Source organism: Alexandromys fortis, unplaced genomic scaffold, assembly GCF_014885135.2.
Source record: "Alexandromys fortis isolate MF-2015 unplaced genomic scaffold, M_Fortis_MF-2015_v1.1 scaffold_22, whole genome shotgun sequence".
NCBI lineage: Eukaryota > Metazoa > Chordata > Mammalia > Rodentia > Cricetidae > Alexandromys > Alexandromys fortis.
The window spans coordinates 9784735-9805210 of NW_026067900.1; the positions used below are offsets into that span (position 1 = coordinate 9784735).

Genomic DNA, 20476 nt, shown 5'->3' on the forward strand with positions numbered 1-20476 from the left:
ACCTGCACAAGTAGCCAAGAGAGTTCAGCGCAAGAAGTTTCTGAATGAGACAACCTTGAGAGACCAATTTGCAGTTTCAATGCCAGTGAATTCCTTGCATCGTATTGTCGCAGGAAAGGGAGTAGAAGTTACTGATTTAAACAACACAATAACTATTTCTTTGAGTGATCACTAAAGCTCTTGGCAGAGTCAGACGAGGGAACACAATTTGCTCACTAACAATTTTACACTCGCTAATTCAAAAGTACAAAACAGAATCCATGCATCTTTGTAACTTTAAACAAGTAGGATAGGCCCTTCACTTAACGGCTCTCTAGATGTGGCCCGTGGCAAACGCAATGCCTGACAAGTCTGTTTAGAGGCTGTAACAGTTAGAAGCCAAGCCTTGCTCAAGCAGAGTTCTATTTAATTATCCATCTGGGGTCAATTTACTTTATTACAGCTGTAAAGTGGGCTCAGCTCAACTTGCCAATTTCCATTCCAATCTGCTTTTTAAATGTTTCGGTTTCACAGTTCAGGCATTTTACGACAAATCTTTTAAATCATGTGGATTGCACTAAGTGGGACATTTCATCAAAAAATGTAGATCAGTTCTAAGCCTGTAATACAATTTGCATTTAAGTTTTGGAAACTGAGAAATATAAGCTTAAATGATAAATAAGCACATTGCTTATGGTTCAAGAGCGATTTACACATCAGAGCACAATTTTCAAGTTTCTTCTCTGTGTAAGGCAACAGGTAACAGTTGTAGACACAATGGTGACAAGACAAATTGTGTATGACTCTTGGGGAGTTTAAAGGTACATTAATTTTTAAGTAAGTGAAACTGCAAACGTATGTAAAAGTGCATAATGGGAGATGATCTTGATATCTAAAATGCTCCTCACAATCTCAATCTATACTTCTAACATCTGCATAGCTATATTGTACATTAATACTTTTTTCTTTTTTGAAATATGAAAATTTCTCAAAAAAATCTTTATTTTTTTCTAAAAGCATTCCTCTGAATGGATGGACAATGTTGCTATGTGCCCTCCCTTCTTTAAAGTCTCACAGTTTTTCTCTACTATATATCGGGTGTGCACGTGGTGATGAGAGGAATCCAGGGACTCAGGCTACGATGTGCTGGCATCAACTAATGGTCTACAGGAAACAGATTATTGCAAGGCTGTTCTAGAGCCCCATGAAGGAAGTTTATTTTTAGGGGATGTTACTCAGTCACAAGATACGTCACTCTGTGGTAAAGATGTCCACTCAAAAACATGGCCAGGACCTGAGTTTAATCCTCTAGCGGGAAAAAATAAAATGAGGACAAATGACTAAGATCACAGACAACAACAATCCAACACATGCTAATTTAGAAATGTAATCAGACTTAGCTGAAAGTTCAGCTAGCAATACGGTCTGTTGAGGCACTTTATTTAATCACCTGGGTACTTATTTCAATGATGTAGGTGGATGAATTTGTGAGTTGTGCAACCTGCCTTAAACGTGATGGAAGTGAACCTGGAGATTTGACTCAGTGGCTAAGAACTCTGGTTTCTCTCTCAAAGCACACAGAAGACAGCTGACAATTCCCTGTAACCCCTATCCCAGTAATGCCTTGGTCCCCACAGACACTGTGCACACATGATCCCTAGACATACACATATGATTGAATAAAATAAAAAAATTTAAAGATGATGAAAGTCACAGGAGTCAATGACAAACTTTGAATAACTATCAAGCAGCATGCTCGGAGGTCAAACTCATGCCCTTTTGCCCTAGACTGCATATTATTTTTACATTTTCATGCTGTGATATTCTATACCATCTGCCCTCAACTTCTGAGAGGGCCCTGTGACTCGTGCCTTTTGTCAGAGAATACGTTTGTAGGACAAATATCTGACTTTGAGACCAATGAAAGATTACAAGATATATGCTCACGGCAGAAGTTTCAAGAGGTATTTTCCCAATCTTTCTGCCTTTCCTGAAATACTCAGAATGCCATGTCCCAGAAAATACCACTCGCATGGACTGGTGGAGCAGAGCTGACCCAGCACTGACATGAACTGAGAGTAAGACAGAGCTGTTGTTGAGGACAGTGTGTATCTTTGATAGTAGAGTAGCCTAGGAAAAGGTGACCTAATAAAACATAATAGGAAGTGGGATGTTACCATTGTTACCATAACAAAGCATCCTAGAAAGCATGCGCTTGGCTTTAAGTCTGAGAAAATTGTTGCTGGGAATTAAACAAACCACTTCTCATATCTTACAGGAGTTTACCTTGTTCTCTTGCTCTGTTTAGATTAAAAGATTTGAAGAACATAACATGACTTGACTTTGCCACTAGATATAAAAATGTCTCAGAAGTTATAAATAAAAAGGAGTAATTATAAATGAAATACAGTACTGTGTATATATATATATGTAAAATATACATTATATTTAATATATATGTAAAATGAAATATATATTGTAAGCAATGAATATAATTTTTAAAAAAAACTTCTGCTGTAAAAAAATGGAAGAAAAATGAAAAATTAGGAATTGTACAACATAGAGGACTAGAAGTTGTAAAAGCTTTTTAGTTCTAATAAGTGAAAGAATGGTCTTAAAAAGGTGTTTTGAATCCCAAAGATTAAAACACAAATGAAGACTCATCCTCAGAGACCAAATAGGACATTGTAGAAATGCAAGAAAACTACTAAAGATATTTGAAAATATTGAATGGAAATTAAATATTTTATAAGCTTCCACATATATAGAAAAGCTCATGAAATAGAACATCAGGTACCTGCATGTAGATATAGATATATCCATATAAGAATTTAATGGTTTAATTGGAGTTGCTCAGGGAATAATTCTCCTCCCAGATGGTGCAAGTTGCCAAGTAAAACGTCTCTTGCCAAATGTTGCATTATTGGTCAGGGAAGTCCCATAGAACACCCAAAGCAATGCAGGCTACTCTGTTGTTTGTTTCCTACAGAATTTGATGGTAAGTCGCTACAGCTAAAAACACCACACACTTTGATATGGAGACATAAAGGTGGTGCCAATGGGGAATCTTCCTTCTTGTTCACAGATTTTCATAGTATCTGAAGGTGCTATGCAGATACTAGGGGAGAAAAAGCAGCATCAGCCTTAATGAGCTATGACTCTTCTCTGATAAAGACAGGTAGTGTACATTAACGGTGCAACAATGGCAGAAATGCTGTGTGGGTAACAACCACTTTCTGGTTTTAGGAGAAAAGTTTAGCAAAATAATAGTAATTGATTCATCTCTGGAGTTTACGAGCTCTCCAGTCCTGGATTATTAGCAAGGTATTTCTATAAGAGGAAACTCTTATCGAATATGGCCTTAAATCAAACATTCCTGTCTCTACACCCATAGATTGACATAGGTCTCCACCTCCTCCGAGAAGTTTCTTTGTTGTTATGGGGGCAGATATTTCAGAAAGTTGCAGCTGGTTAGAGTGTTAGCAAGTGTCTATGGGGTACACAGTCACAAATTGTGCCTATCCATCACACCCTCTCCCCCACAATTCAGAGACCTGTGCAAGAGGAACTGGGATGGAGAGATTTGTATGAGCCAGAGGTTGCAAAAAAACGGGGACCAAATAGTTTCTTCTGGAAATAGCAAGACCACTATGCTCATGAACTAACAGTCGTTATGGTTGCCTATATAAGACATGCACAAAATCCAGTCAATCATTATGAAGGTAGGAGGGGCTCAGGATCTCCTACTCCCATTTGAGAAGCTAGAAGGTTGATGGGTGATGAGTAGAGGTGGAGGTTGGGAGAAATAAGTTTTCTTTAAGTGTGTGACTCCTTAGGTAGGTCAACCATACTTCAGGGGATGTCCTCAAGTCCGTGAGTAAATGAAAAGCACAAATTTGACTCAGTGCACTATAAATAAAATAAAATAAAATAAAAAGAGGATATGGCCTTGCAAGGAGTGCTGATATGGGTGGAGTTAGAAAGAGGATCGTTGAGTAAACGTGATTAAAATACATTGCATAAACATACTATATTCACAAATAATAAAATATTATTTAAAAACCAAACAAAGGGTATTGCTTTTAGTGAATTAAGATGATCGCAGTAAGTTCTTTCTCAATAAAATATGTTAAAGAAAAGAGATCAAGAACCTGCTAGTCCACAAGCTTAATAATCTCAGTGTGTTGGTGATAGTCATAGAGAAGGAAAGAATATTTCTTTATCATGCCATATAACTTACTAAACATAAGAAGTTGAGTAACATACACTCTACATATTTACAATTTTCCACACATACTTGATGATTCAACTGAAATGTTACCAGCCTCAGCTTAGATATCTCTGTCCCTGCCCACTTCACCAAATGCTGATACCTTGTATTTGTTTGAAAAAGGCTGTCTCCACTGTGCACCTGATTATATCCCCTCTAGAGACTGAATTCACTGATTGCATAAACTGATGGTTTAGTTTAAGGCTGGTGTACAGACGATACTAACACCTGACAAATGAATCACTAAGAGAATGGATAAAATCTCATGGATGGGACCATTTTTTTTAAAGCAAATCAGAGTAACCCTAATTCAGAATTAAAACTTCAAAAAATATTTTAGTTATACTGGATATGGGGGCGGGGAATAGGATGGGTGATAGGGGAGCAGAAAACAACCCTGTGTTATCTTATTCTTTAAATCTACTGTAAATGAGATCATTGAAGTTGAAGATGTAACCCATGTGTTAAATGTGTTACAGTAGTTTTACTTAAAGTAAAGCCATTTATATTTAAACCCTCCAGGAATTAGAATTAATTTTTGTTATTTATAATAAAAAGTAAAATAAATCATTTTACTCCAAGCGGCTGGAGAGGTGACTTAACAGTTAGAAACACTAGTTGTTCTACTAGAGGATCCAAGTTTGGGTCCCAGCATTCACATGGCAGCTCTTAATCAACTGTAACTCATTCCAGGGCATTTGGTACCCTCTTCTGGTCTCTGAGAGCACTGCGTACATGTAGTGTGATGATATACATGGGACAAAATACCATAGAAAATAACAATAAATAAATCCTTAACAAAAATTGAAATATTACTCCTAAACAAAGAAAAATACTCAACTAATTATTGAGGTTGAGATTTTATCAGAAGTGTAGACTTCTTAAGGTGGAATTTAATACTTTTAATAAATATCCGTAAAACAATCAAGGAATATGTTCACGTCCAGAGTCTTATTAGAACAAACAATCCTGTATTGTATGTTATATTAGTTCAAAGAATTTTTAAATTGGTTTTTAACATACATTCTAAAGAAGACACAAATTATTTGATATCACATACCTGTCGGCACCAGAGTTTACGGAATATTTGTAGATAAGCCAATACCATAAGACACAGAGGTGCCATGTACGTCACCAGAAAGAAGCAGATGTGGTACATCTTTGGGTAAATGTCACCTGAGATGAGAATCAAACAGTAAAATATGTCATGAAAATGATGAATTTAGAAAAGCTTTTCCTGCTAAAGTACACATGTATGTTCTTATAACTTTATTTTATGTTTTAAGCATATAAAGGAAAACAATCTACAATATTTCATTTAATATACTGACAGAAATAATAATTACTCATTTCTAAATTGGGTATGATCGCAATTTAACCACTATCAAGAAATTTATGTATCAAATACATCTTTATTTTGCATGCCTGAAATTAGCTAGTTAAAATGTACTATTTTGGATTGTCTTATATATTCATTTACTAAAAGGGACCTGGTTCAAATATTTTTTGATTAAAAAATATTGACAAAAAACCTTGTTTAAACAAAAGCTAAATGTAAATACAGTTAATTATCCTCATTAGAAGGTAACGGGCGATATTTGAAAGGATTAAAAGGGTTAGAAGGTATGGTCTTCCTGGAGGAAATGTGTCACTGGGGGTGAATTTTGAAGGTAAGAAGCCCATGTCAGGACCGAGACTCTCTGTGCCTATGAATCAGGATATATCTCTCAGTTATTTGTCCAGCACCACGTCTGCCTACATGTGGCTATGCTCCCCACCATGATGATCATAGACTAAACTTCTGAAACTGTAAGCAAGTCCCCAGTGAAATATTTTCTCTCATAAAAGTTGCCTAGGTTGTGGTGTCTCTTCACAACAATAGAACAGTGACTAAGCTAGCTGTGGAATTATCACTTCTGCATTTAATTAAAAAGGAATATATTCTGTAGAAAGAACAGCATAATACATAGGCAGTTGGGAGGTATAAGAAACCAATTTGAGATGTCAGTTTTAAACTCTTCCTGGGTCAGGTGGCACCCGTCTGCTTCATTCATTTCTAACTTTCAAGTTTATCTTGTAAAACAGGCTGTTAAATAAAGAGTGATAGAATTCAAGTTCTGGAAGAACAGCAGATAGCATTTCCATTTGAAGTGCAGCAGTTTGAACAGCATTTGCTGAGCCAATTTCAAAGCAACTTGAAGGTGACCTCAGCAATTCCCAGAGACCTGAGTGGCTTTGAACTTTTATTTGTTTTAAAGAAAGTATCACACGCCACATGTACTTCACACACACACACACGCATGCACATACGCATGCACACACACACACACACCTTTGAAGCTTATGCACACTGAAGCTTTAATAGCTCCATCAGACTAAATTGAACAGATGGAGGAAAGTGGATTTAATTGGTAACATTTTTCCCACTGCAGTAGCAGATACCATTACAGCCATTGTAATTTGGAGTTTTGAGTAGATGGAAGGAAGGCAAATTCTGGTAATTTTGAGTAAGTAGAAAAAATAATAATTGGTTAGTATATGTATATTATGATGAACACTTATGCAGAAACATTGATAATAAAAATTATACTACAGGCTAGCAAGGGTGTATTACTGGAGAGGTTATAATAGTAATGGTCTTAAAATATGCTTTTCTTTCTTTCTCTCTCTCTCTCTCTCTTTTTCTTTTTTTTTTCCAGAGTTTCTCTGTAGCTTTGGAACCTGTCTTGGAACTAGCTCTCGTAGACCAGGCTGGCCTCGAACTCACAGAGATCCCCCTGCCTCCCAAGTGCTGTATCCCAAGTGCTGGGATTAAAGGCATGTGCCACCACTGCCTAGCTGAAATCTGCTTTTCATTCTTACATTTGGAGCTCGTTGAAAACTCAGTCTACTGAAAATTTAAGTTGCATGTGTTGAATCTCTCCCTTGGTAATAATCTAGAATATAGTTCTTTAAAATTTATTTTGTATGAGTGATGCGTGAATTAGAATGCAACATTTTGAAGATTGATTGATAACTATACATCTGTGACTCAGGCTACATCAGATGTAGCTCAGTCAGTAGAATGATTTCCTATCATGACTTGAGTTTGATCTCTAGCATTGCACAAAACCATGTGTGGTTGAGCCTATTTGTAATCTCAAAGCAAGGGTAGAGACAGGAAGATCAGAAGTTCAAGATCATCCTTGATTGCACAGCAAGTTTAGTGCCAGAATGGGATAACTTGAGACCTGGTATCAACAACAACAACAATAACAATAACAGTATCTTTATTTAACTGATGGAAGGCAGTATCTAAATACATTCCTCTCTGTATGGATCTGGAGATCCATATATCATCTATCATCTATCTATCTATCTATCATCTATCTATCTATCTATCTATCTATCTATCTATCTATCTATCTATTATCTATCTATCTATCTATCTATCTATCTATNCTATCTATCTATCTATCTATTATCTATCTATCTATCTATCTATCTATCTATCTATTATCTATCTATCTATCTATCTATCTATCTATCTATCTATCATCTATCTATCTCCCTATCTATTGCATATCAAGAAATCAGAAACAACTATGGATATTTATGATGTCTTTGAAATCAGAGAATAAAAAATACTAGTCTTCAGAAGAGTTAAGGTACATTATTTTTCTAATTGTCCAAACTTACATTCTCCATATGCTACACTCATCAGGGACAAGCATGTCAAATACAATATGTCTATGCTCAATTTGGCAAATTTAAACCTTATCGGTTTCTAAAATTTACCTGAATATTTATTGCTTTATTATCGTCTCTTTAATGACTATATTACACCTGTTTTTTGATACACATATCTACATATTTAAGTACTTTCTAACCCTCATAATGAGACAAAACCCATAATTAGTCTGAGTACAAAGAAGGTTCACTCTAAGTTTTTTTTTTTTTTTTTTTTTTTTTTTGGTCAGACCACCAAAGTGCAATTTGTTAGATCTGTATTTTCAATCTAGTTATTGCTGGCTGTGGTGGATCATGTAATCTTAGCTTTCAGGAGGCCTAGGCAGTAGTCATGTATGTGTTGAATCATGGGGCTGAAGATAGCCTAGCATATTTATGGTGAGTTCTAGGATAACCTGGGCTACAAAATGCATTCTAAGATAGCTCGGGTTTCTAAATGAGTCTCAATATTGTCTTGGAATATAGAGTGAGACTTTTTCTCAGATAAAATTCCAGTGTCTAGAACAATATTTGATAAATAGTTCATATTCATGACATTTGATGAAGTGATATGATATGAAGATTATTACTTCTTAGACTGAGTGTGAAAAATATGTAGTTTTCCTTTATTTTGAGGAACTAAATGTCCATTTACTAACCAAGAAAGCATGGGCATAATTCTGTAAATTACAGTTTTATAAATATGAAGGAATGTGACTGAAGCAGACAATAAATATAGCCAATAGTGAAGTTCAGGAGAATGACGTTGATAATACAGACCCACTTTGCATAGTCAAGTGAACATCTCAGACACATCCATATGTTGCATTTTTTTTGTTAGTGTTATCTGACTTTTTGTTTTTAACAATCAGGAATACAATGATTATAATCATGAAAACTTTGTCATTAAAACTTTCCCAGTAATCTTGCAACCATGAGTGAAGGGCACTTATTTGAGTAACTCCCCAAAGTGATTTGATAGAGGCTAAAGAGAATTCTTCCTATGTGATATCATTTGATAGCTAAAGCACAGATGTTTATAAATCTGTTTTTGTTGGATTTAGGGGACATATTGGAAAAAATATAAGAATCCCAGGTCAGAAATTTATTTCAAGTAAAAGATACTGTATTCTATAGCCAGTGTTTAAATTGGGTTAAGTGGCATTCAGGATATCCATCATATAGAGAAGTAGCATTATAAGCTATGTTTTTTTTTCCTGCGGTGTGTAGTGTTTTGGTTATGGTTCTTTTTTACGGTTATTTTTATTTTTTGTTTTGTTTTGTTTTCCCCTAACTTAACATAAGCTAGAGTGATCTGGGCAGAGGCAATGTCAATTGAGAAAATGCTTCTATCACACTGGCCTGTAGGGAAGTCTGTGGGGAATTTTCTTAATTAATGATTGATGTGGGAGGGCCCAGCCCACTGTGGTCATTGTCATTCCTGAGCAGATGTCTCTGGGTTGTAAATAAAACAGACTGACCAAGCCAAGGGGTGCAGGCCCACAAGCAGCATCCATTCACGGCTTGTGCTTCACTTCCTGCTTTCAGATGCCTGCTTCAAGTCCTTGCTCTGAACACCCTTCGTGATGGACTATAAGCTGGAAGAGGCAATAAACTTTCTCCCAAGATGACTTTGTCATTGTTCTCGCCACAGCAATAGAGAGCAAAATTAAGAGAATTATAATGCCTCTGCTGACTTTTAACCTTGCAATCTGGGCACGGAATTTTAAATAATTTTAAATAATCTCCATGAACAGAGAGCATTTTATATAAGATATATAATGAGTTAAATGATCAGAAATTATTTTACATTTTCCTTAAAAGTAGTAAATTATTGATAATTTATAACTTAATAGCTAGAAAACAATTAATAGTTCTTATTTTATAGATTCAATATCAATTAATTTTAGCCTTTAGAAGTGTTTTGAGTAACCGTGGGCTATTATCAAATTACTTCCTAATAGTTTTATTAATGACTTTGATAATCTGTGTAAAATCTAGATAATAAAATACTTGAAATATATATATTTTGTGTATTTACATTTATTGATAAAAGATTTATAAAACCACAACATGGTATTTAATTTCATTTATTGATTATAGGATTATGTAGTTTGGTAATCTTTTTCATTAATGGAGTTAATGATACTTGATTGTATGTGAAGAGCAATCTTTTATATTACCTACATGAACACATAAATGAAACTCAATTCCAAAATACCTTAGAAAATCTTCCCTGGCATTTACTGTACTTAGAGTATTTTCTCTAAGGATCCTTTCCAGAATCTCAAAGGACCCTCACATTTCAGTAGGACTTTTGCAACTGGCATGTACACATGGCTTTCTAACCTTGAAGAGAGAGTGTAATCTCTGTAGGGCTGAAGGGTCGGCATGTGGAATACAGGATGCTTCTAGCTATAATGTACTGTAAAGAAAGTGTGTGGAAAAACTTCAACTTTCTGTTAAAGTCATTTCATTGGGCTTGCTGTACCTGAGAAACTATGTCTTCTCTCTTTTCTCCTTCTTCCTTAAGATGTGGGCCCAGCCAATGGGTTTTCTTACTTCCTGAACACACCTTTTTCTCTCCTGGGATATCCCTTCCCTGCTCCTAGATTCATATTCATCTTTAATATGTTACTGAAAAATTAGCGTTTCCTTTGTAAACATTTGTCCAAATGGCTGGGAACGAAGTTGTTCTCTCATTTGTGTTCCTGGTACTCGGCACCTAAGTCCATTGATCACACTGTGCTCTCTCAGCCTCGCCATTCTCACAGGAGAATTCGTTCTCTTAGGCACAGTGCCTAGCACACTCTAGATGCTCTAGATCTTGTTTGAACATTAAATAAATGGGACATAGGACACTTGAGGAAAATATTTATGAACTTTCCGTTCTGTTCATTTTTGACTATACTATCGAGGGGAATATTTATTAAAAAATACTACAGATACACACAGAAAGCAAGAGCATTACAATGTTAGAAAAGAGTAAAACTCATCGAAAATATATAATATCTTGAATAACAGGAAATTTGAATTCTAAAATTTTACTTAGTATAGTTCTGCTTTGATTTGTTTTGGTTGTTTTGATTTCTTTCTTTCTAAGACTGAACACCACTGTGCAGCCCAGGCTGGTTTAGGATTCAGGATCTATTTACCCAAGCCTCCCAGGTCACCTGGCTTGATTCATCTTTCTATAAGCATGACTAGGTATCTATTTACAATTATTTTTCCCTGATATGCAAATTCTGTAAGTATGAACAACTGTAGTGCAATTATCTAGAGGAGTTCAGATTGTTCCTTTCAAATTTCATGTGTAGCTAGTACATGCCATACTGAAATGTCTGGTGAATTTTTATTATTCTTTTCTCTGTCCATATCTGTGTGGTTGGATAAAATTCAATTTGATATATGCCACATTTTCTTAGGCATCTATGCTGATTCTTGTTCTTAAATCTTATGAAGAGTAGCATTAACTGTAATTGCACAGATATCTCTGAAGTAAGATACAGAGTTTTTTTAGGATTATGCCCAGGAATGGGATAACTGGGTCAAAGATAGCCTCTGCATTTTGCTTTTTGAGAAACTTTTATATTTATTATTCTAAATTTTTAATTTAGAATTTGATATATATCATTGACTAGTTCATTTGTTTTAAAAAAACTTTAAGAAATAACTGAAAATGAGTTATTGAATAAACTTCCCTATTTGTTTCTATTGCAAAATTTATGAAAATTAAAAATTGTACATAAAGCACCTTCAAAAGATGTAAGGAATCTATGAAATTTTGTTGTGTTTCAACTTTATTTTCACCCTTTTGCTGAGCTCTTTTAACAAATGCTAATAAAATATAGAATCCCAATTTAGCAATAGTGATGCTAATCCAGTATTTGCAGAGACCCTGCCAATGGGAGCAACTACTTACCGCCCCAGTGCTCATCACATACTGTAAAGAGGGTGGTTTTATTGGCTAAGCCAGGGAGCATGCTGCTGCACTCCATGACAATGGCTTGAGGAATCATTATGATGCAGGAGACAATCCAGATGATGACGATACTGTTCCGGGCCCGTTTGGCTGTGCTCTTGAACATCAAAGGGTGACAAATTGCATACCATCGGTCCAAGGCAATGCAGCTCAACGTAAGAACAGACACAGACACGGACACGGTCTAGAGAGGAAAGAAAGGAACACGGTTCAGGAGAACTGCTAGGTGTCAGAAAGATAACAAGATAGCACTTGTCTTATCAGCAAGGTAGTTACAGCAGAAAAACGAGAATTCCAGGTAACCCATTCTACGTATTCATTCATGTAAATGACTTTCCTGCTTAAAAAAATGAATAATGAAAATAGAAAATGAGAAATGCATCAGGAAACTTTGCATGTGACTTCAGATGTGAAGTAAGTGCTTTGAAACCTTGCGGTTTTCTCACATTGAAAGCTTAGTTTAGAACGTGTGAATAATTACTATCTTTGTTTTGTAGTTTTCTGCTGATTGTATAAACAGTATTCTCAGAGGGAAAGAAATTATACATGGGTATATTCTCTTTCAATCAAAATGAATGACACGGCATGTGTATTTTAAATTATTAAGTAGGTTTTTCATTGGTTATATTTCATTAGCATAAATAAGTATTTTTTCATTTTTTTAAATAACAAAAGGTAATTTGATCCTATTTATTTTCAGTATATTGCATAGAAACAAAAGTCTAGATTACATTAAAAGACAATTCTGTACGTGAGTATTTGCGCTATAGTTGGCTCACGGACAAAATTAGTAACTTGATTTTAAAAACAAGTAGGTCCTCTCCATACAGACTTGTATGCAAATAATATCACAAGTGATTCTTCAACTTGGAAATTTAAAGAAATAATCATTTCAACCCAGTTGAGTCCAGCATGATCAAGTATGAAGCTACCTTTAATAGGTTAGGATTAGGGCTAAGGTTAGGAGCTATGGAATTATAGAGTTAATTGAGATGCAAAATGCCTAACTCAAGGTTTCCACACAAGTGCTGTGTGTTTGCTATTATTTATTAGACTTATAATGATGACATTTATTATGACACTATAATTTTGATCTTTCATTCTGGAGTCTTGATTTCTGGATCTTTCAAGAAAGACCATTGAAAACATCTAACTCAAACTGTAGTGTTTCTAAACTCCTGGAGGGATAAGTTAATCTTATGATAGTTGATAACCATTGAAGAGTTTAGGTGCATTTGCTCTTAAAAGAGCCAATTACTCCTGTTAGTATTAGGGAATAAAGTATATGAAGACTGTTCATCAAAGATCTAATAGGTATTATTGGCTATAAAATTACAAATTATAATATCTAAGAAAGGTATTTTAATTATTCCTTTAAATTTATTATATTTGTATAATTCTTTAAGAATTTGCCAGAGTATTATAGAATATCGCTCTTAAATCCAAGCTGTATTGCTTCAGAAGAAAAATGAAAACATTTATATCAAGCTAATAAAAGCCAAATACAATCAAATACTTCTGTATAGCTTGACTACATTGAAAGTGTATTGTATACACAGATACATAAATATTTATATAAAAACAATTAGCTTTATGTTGTAGCAATAGGAAAAAAACTACTTGACTTGAAATAAAAGAATTGTTACTGTGCACCTGAAATTCAAAGCAAAGATGGTTTGGAGACACTGGTTTTGCCAGTGCATGAATTTCTTGGTGCATTTCCATGCTTTGAACAAGAGGTCACGAGAATGAATTACGGGATGGGTACAGTTTGTTTCCAGTCTGTGTTTGGTGTACTCTTGTGGACATTGTAAACTGGACTGTGTTCATGCAAGAGCCAGAATCTCTGTTTGTCCTTTGACATTTAGAACGTGCCTGTAAGTTGTGTTACACGGAAAAATAATGATGCCAGTGACTAAGAGAAACTCTGTGCATCCTTACTGTTAATGTTACTTCCTGTTTTTTTGTTTAATCCTTCCAAGAAACTTGGAGGTGCACAGAACAGCAAGCTATGATTGTATCAGAGCCAGGAAGCAGATTCCTAGTACAGGTGATACTTTCTCACTACATCATCCCCTCTATCAAGACATCTGGGTCATGAGACAGATGTTATGAAGGTTGCCAGGCAACCGAGGATCTGGGCAGTTGAAACTACCCTTAAACCAAAGGGAGTCTACATTTTCTCTTGGATGATTAGCGGAGCTGAGAGAAACACAGTTTACTGGAAATAACAAGAGGATTCTCAAATATTAGAATTTTCTGCTGCTTTTGATTTTTCCAATTTCTGTGTGTAAATTCAACCATAGCTGTATACAAATTCAACTATGACTGCATATAAATTCAACTATAAATTCTTACTGAATTGTTTCCTAAAAAGCTGTTCTTCTCTGTTGTAAATTTTATTATTTCTCCATCATTTTTATTACAGCACATTTTGTAACTCACTGGCAGGTCTTAGCATACTAGCCCAACCAACCTTGTAATTAAATCTAATGCATGTATGTAACTTTTCTATTTCTATGGCATCATCACATATACTATAGATGATGTCTGCTGTTTAGAAATATTACTTCAAGAGATTATTGAGGAGCTGCTGAATTGAAAAGTCTAACATTTTGGTTCTAAAGAATATTTAAAACTATTTCTAGTAATGGGTATTTGTGACCTTTTTCCAAATTTCATTATCTCATCTTGCAAACATTGTGGTCTCCACCTAGAAAGGTTCAGGGACTAAAGACAGGGGTAGATGGGGACTGTGGCACATGATACAGTGGGACCACCCACTTTCTTTCACTATATACTTCCTAAGGGGAACATAGTCTGTTTTCCTTCACTATTTCCTACAGTGAATACAGCTCTCCGGCTTGTGTTGCTATGGCCATTATCAGGAATCATTTTATCAAAGGCTTTATTTTTATAAATACAGTCAGAAAAGATTCTTTTAAAAGTATTTGTTCTTTTCTTTTTTCTTTAATTTGTCAAACAAAGATAGAAAGGCTATGCTTACTGCTTATCACCGAGACATCTGGTGCTGATGCTGGTCACTGGGTCTTACTCTGAGTACATTGCTTTATGTTCATGATGAGGCAATCACAGAGCCAAGAGACTTATGTAAACGATCTAAATAATCTGTCACAACAGCTATATGAGGTAGATCTTATTAAAATTACCATTTTCAGTAAGTGGGTTGCCAAGAGTCTATGTATTTCACTTGATAGTATACCATCTAGAGATGGCAGAACTGATATTCCCAACCCAGAACTGATGCCCTTCTTTAACCAAATACCCTTTAGTTCCTTAGGATGAAAAAAAAAAAAACTGGAAAAAATCCTGATATTCTTGAAAAATAAATGCTCATGGTTACTTGATCTAGGAGATGCTTAATTATTACTTTGTTTAAATGATTTATTTAATGATAAAGACTGTGGAGTAATTACCAGCATCATTGCCTTTATTTCATCCGAGCGTGAACTTGTTTATTCAGCAATTCTCAAGTGTTAGCTTCTTTAAAAGCTTACTTTCTGAATATCTATGTTTGTTTCTTAATTCATTCACTATTTTACCAGACAGTCATGACTATAACTGAAAACGTGTAAAATGATTTCTTAAAAGGCCCAAGAAAGAATTACCTGTAAATAAGGAATGACCTTACAGAGGGATTGTCCAAAGAACCAGGTCTCAGTGATGTCCACAACGAGGGTGGCTGGAAGGCAGGTGATGGTCACAAGCACGTCCGCCAGGGATAGGTTGACTATAAAGTAGTTGGTGACTGTCCTCATGTGGTGGTTCTTCCACACCGCCACGCAGACTGAAAGAAAGAGAAAGAGATGGGATGAATAAAGAGACTGGGTAGCAGTGAGGAAAGGCAGGAGAGTCACACATGTGCTGTAAAGGGGAATGCTTAAGGCTGCACTGTGGTCATTCAGTCAGTTACTCTCTGGGAATTTGTATTCTAAGGTTAAGATGAATTAATTGAACTGGCATTGTATTTCCTATTCATAAGGGCTGTGCTATTTTTCAATTGTAAAGCAAGTCAACGTTGATCTTCCTGTTATTTTAATATTCAGTATGTAGAAAAATATCAAGGAATAGCGGCTGGGCTGGGTATAGCAGCACAAGACTTTAGTCTTAGCCTCAGCCCCAGAAGGAGGCAGAGGCAGGCAGAGCTCCATGAGTTCGGGATTAGCCTGGTTTACATGGTGAGTTCTAGGTCAGTCAGCTACTGAATGAGACCCTACACAATGAAATCCTACAAAATTTTTAAAAGAAAGTAAAAGAAATAGTTGCTGAGGCTGAATTAAATGAAGAGGATTAGAGTTAGTAATGTTAAGAGAACTGTCATGACTGCCTCATTCATGACCATAACCCATGTCTTCCCTCAAATCTACTTTATGGACAAGCAATAGAAAACTCCTACCTATGGGAGAAAACAACAACAAAAAACAAACAAACAAATGAACAAATAAAACAACCTCCTACCATCCAGCCATTACCCAACCCCTACTTTTGCCAAACACTTAGCTGAACAGTTGGCATATTTATATTTTTCTATTTGGACAAATCTTACAGGAAGCCGTGTTTCACATGTGAGATGATTAAGATAAGGGTATTTGTTGGGCCTGTTTAAGAACTCGTAAAATAAAAGCAGTTAATGATGGATTTAAATTCAAGTGATATGTGTGTAGGAAGAGCGGCGGGGCTGCGTCCCTGGCCCGGCCGCCCGCATGGCTAGCTTATGCCTGAAATAATTACACGGAAACTGTATTCTTTTAAACACTGCCTGGCCTGTTATCTGTAGCCTCTTATTGACTAGCTCTTACATATTAATCTAACCCATTTCTAATATTCTGTGTAGCCCACGAGCTGGCTTACCAGGGAGGATCTTAACCTGCGTCTGTCTGGCGTGGGAGAATCATGGCGACTCCTGACTCAGCTTCTTTCTCCCAACATCCTGTTCTGTTTTCTCCGCCTACCTAAAGGTTGGCCTATCAAATGGGCCTAGGCAGTTTTTTTATTAGTAAGAAATCACTCCCACATCATATGTGTGTACTTTCTCCACCTAGGCTGCCTTCATTTTTGAAAATGAAGAGGTTATAGCAGAGTATATTTAAATTTTAGGCTCCAATGCCCTCGTTTTCATTTACTCTCAACGACCTCTGAACAGCACCCTCAAATCAAGCATGGTTGGCCTTTCCACTACATTGTGGGGAATTCCCTGTTTAAAACTGTGCTAGCACACTGAGCTGCTTTTTTCTGAAAGAACATCAAGTTCCTACATTTTCTGCCCTCCGCTTGTCTGGGCCAGACACATTGCAAGACGACTAGCTCCAGAACCCATGCGCGCATACAGCTCTAGCCTCGTCTGCTACCGAATTTCAGTGAATGAAACTACGATTGTTTCCAGGGCATCGTCAGCCTGTCAGAACTATTGTGCAAATGGCGCTCCTAACACCTTAAGGAGTAGTCTAAAAATAGAAGCAGTTTGTAAATTTAAATACCCGAAGAAGGAAGAACTTCTTTTTGACAAACATTTAGCATTAGAAGTTTCGTATCTTAGAAAAAATACTTCCACTTGGGCCTAAGGCTGAAATTGGCTACCAGCTCTCAACTGATGTCATTTAATAAAATATTCATATTTTGGAAGATTTAATTTTGAGTATTTCGAGTCATCCTCTGGTTTCGGTAGTGTAATAGCTAAGACATCAGGTGGCCTTAATTAGGATACACTATAATATCGTCCCTTGTGATATTGCCAAATAAGCTATTTCACATAAATACTTGAAACACACATATTCTAGCAATTAAAAAACACATTACTATGGTTTTTAATAAGAAAATAGGAAATCATTTACTATTTATGGTATTTTTTATTGTATGCTATCTGTACAATTTAGACCTAGAACAGAACATAGTGCTTAACAACACAGCTTCTGATGTCATCAGTGATCAAGTGCTGCGTAGCTCATGCAAGGTCCTGGTTTCCAAGCCAGGCATGGAAATTAAAAACAAACAGATATAGACTAACTCCACCCAGGAGAAGGTGGATGACTCCATGGACATAGTATATACCAGATATAACAGGACTGGTACACATATCAACTCAGGAACTGTGACAATACAGAGACAGAGTAAAGTCAGACTGGGTCTCAGCACTGTGGGATGGGACAACACTGAAACCCACAGCTGACCAAGCCATTTGCAATTAATATCAGCAGGCAAAGCTTTCCTCAATGGAGTGTCACTGGGTGTATCAACTACACTCAAGGGTAGGCTTCATGACCAGGAGTGATGGATAACAAAAATAAACTCCATAGCTTTGTTTTTCTTTTTGGTGTGTATGTATTGTGTGTGTGTGTGAGAGAGAGAGAGAGAGAGAGAGAGAGAGAGAGAGAGAGAGAGAGAGAGAGAGAGAAAGAGAGAGAGAAAGGAGGGAGAAAGAGAGACAGAGACATAGAGACAGAGAGAGAGAGAGACAGGGAGAGAGAGAGAACATAGAATTTAGTTGGTAGGGGAATGGGGAGAAGCTGGGGAAGGTGAAAGGAAAATCAAAATGTATGAAAAAAATTACGAATAAAATAGGACCCCAAACCATAGATTATTGCCAATCTCACTGAAAGAGGCATTCTCATTTTGTTAAAGAAATCATAAAAATCCCTCACAGACACTCTCAGACGCTTGTCTCCAATGGGTCTAAATGCTGCAAAACTAAAAATCAGAATTAACCGTCACATATTATTACCCAGCAGAGGTAACAAAAGTAAAAAAAAAATCAATAAAGAGCATTAACAGGAGAGTAATAGAGCAGTTTATACTAGGGGTTTATGTGTGTTGTGCTATTCTGTCACTTAAAAGTAAGTTTAGAGCTTGCATTATGTCTGTCCATTTATTCATAGGTTATGACTCTGCTTACCCACAAGGCTTTGCTTCTCCATCGACTTTCACCATTCTCCTTATATGTAGTGAGGTGGTTACGTCCCCATTGCCCTGGCCTCTTTTGTGAAAACGTCTCACACTGTCAGGATCTGTTTCTAAATGGCCTGTCAACTACACGTAACACTGCAGGCATGCTCCATAAATCTGTGCACCTTTGTATTTGTTTACTCACGCATTCAAGCTCAAAGCTACATCCGTAACCTCTTTCTCCTTCCACAGTGCACCAAAGTCACCAAAAACTAGGTTCACAGTCTTTGCCAAGATTTTCTACTTCTCTGAAATTTAATACCCTTCATTCCCCTCTCCCAGTGAAATAGCCAAAATATTTCTCATCTGTTACGTTTTTCCTACTCCTGTTGAAAATATCGAGTGTCCCTGTGCCTATTAGCACCAGCAACATCAGACCTCCTGATGGCTTCTGGTATGACATCTGCTATGACCTTTATAAGCATTTTTTTTATCACATGTTCTAGTTATACCAGTTCTCCAACTTTCACAGCAGCCGTTTCCATAGGAGATCTTCACCTAGGCTTTCTTTTTGGTTAAATTAATATTTAATTATGTAATTTCTCACTCATTCTTCCCTCCAACTCCCCCCATACTCCCTTGCTCCTTCTCAAATTCATTGCTTCTTTTCCTTCAGTTATTTATTCACACACACACACACAAACACAGTGCTGAGTGTGTTTAATGTTTCTTGGATATATATCATGGGTGAGGGCAACCACATTGCATCGGAAAATCAATTGGGGGCTCGCCCCAGTAGAAGATTAATTCTGTCTTTCAGTATTCTCTACCTCTCTGTAGTTCTTTGTCTAGGAATGAGATCCCATGGTATTTCCCCTTCCATGTTAGCACATCTATTGGTGCTGTCTTTCTTTATCGCTTGTTTAGGCAGCCATATTGAGAAAGTATCATGTGTGTAGCTTCCTTGTCATTTTTTAGAGATACAGCAGCGTGGCAGATTTCCCAGTCCTCTGATTCTTACAGTCTTCACACTGCTCTTGGAGTGCCCCTCAGCCTTAGGTATGAGGGTTCTACTGAGTTTGTACTGAGAACTATATGATCACTTGTTTTCTGTATTTTGACCACTTGTAGCTTTCCTTAATGATCTTCTCTGCTACAAAGATAAGATTCTTTGGTAGGGACAAGAGCTGTGCATAACCTTGAGTATAAGGGTAAGTGTTTAGAATGCAGTTAAAAATTATACTAGTTTATGAAGGTGGAAGTAGAAGGTTCTTCTCTAATATTCATGACCTCACTAGCCTCAGGTAGTTGACTAGGTTTTCAGTACCCGGTATGTATTCCTTCCTGTTAAGTAGACACAAGTTGGCTACTGCCAATATAAGACTGCCACCCTTGTGTCTTTAGGGATATCTTATCAGAGCGGTCACTGTAGTGATTCATATTTATAGGCATTACAGCTGTGTAGTATTATCGATTTTTTTCTTTCCATGGCAGCTTGTATTATGAAAACAAGTCCCTGGGGAGAAGGCTTTGTGTATTTTCCAACTTGACTCCTTTGAGTCTGGTGTTTGACGTGCACGGTGTCTTTAGAAATAGGAACTTATTTCTGGAGGGCAATCAAGGGCAGCAGACATAGC

The 20476-nt window shown here is 36.4% G+C and overlaps 1 protein-coding gene across 1 annotated transcript in view; it reads right to left on the minus strand.

The window, feature by feature from the left end:
• Hcrtr2 (hypocretin receptor 2) overlaps positions 1 to 20476 on the minus strand; it is a 91386-nt gene that overhangs the window by 15689 nt on the left and 55221 nt on the right. The window contains exons 2-4 of the mRNA XM_050127428.1: positions 15569 to 15747; positions 11880 to 12123; positions 5310 to 5425 (exon numbers count right to left, since the gene is read on the minus strand). Coding sequence (XP_049983385.1) covers positions 5310 to 5425; positions 11880 to 12123; positions 15569 to 15747 — 539 coding nt within the window. The remainder of the gene's footprint in view (positions 1 to 5309; positions 5426 to 11879; positions 12124 to 15568; positions 15748 to 20476) is intronic.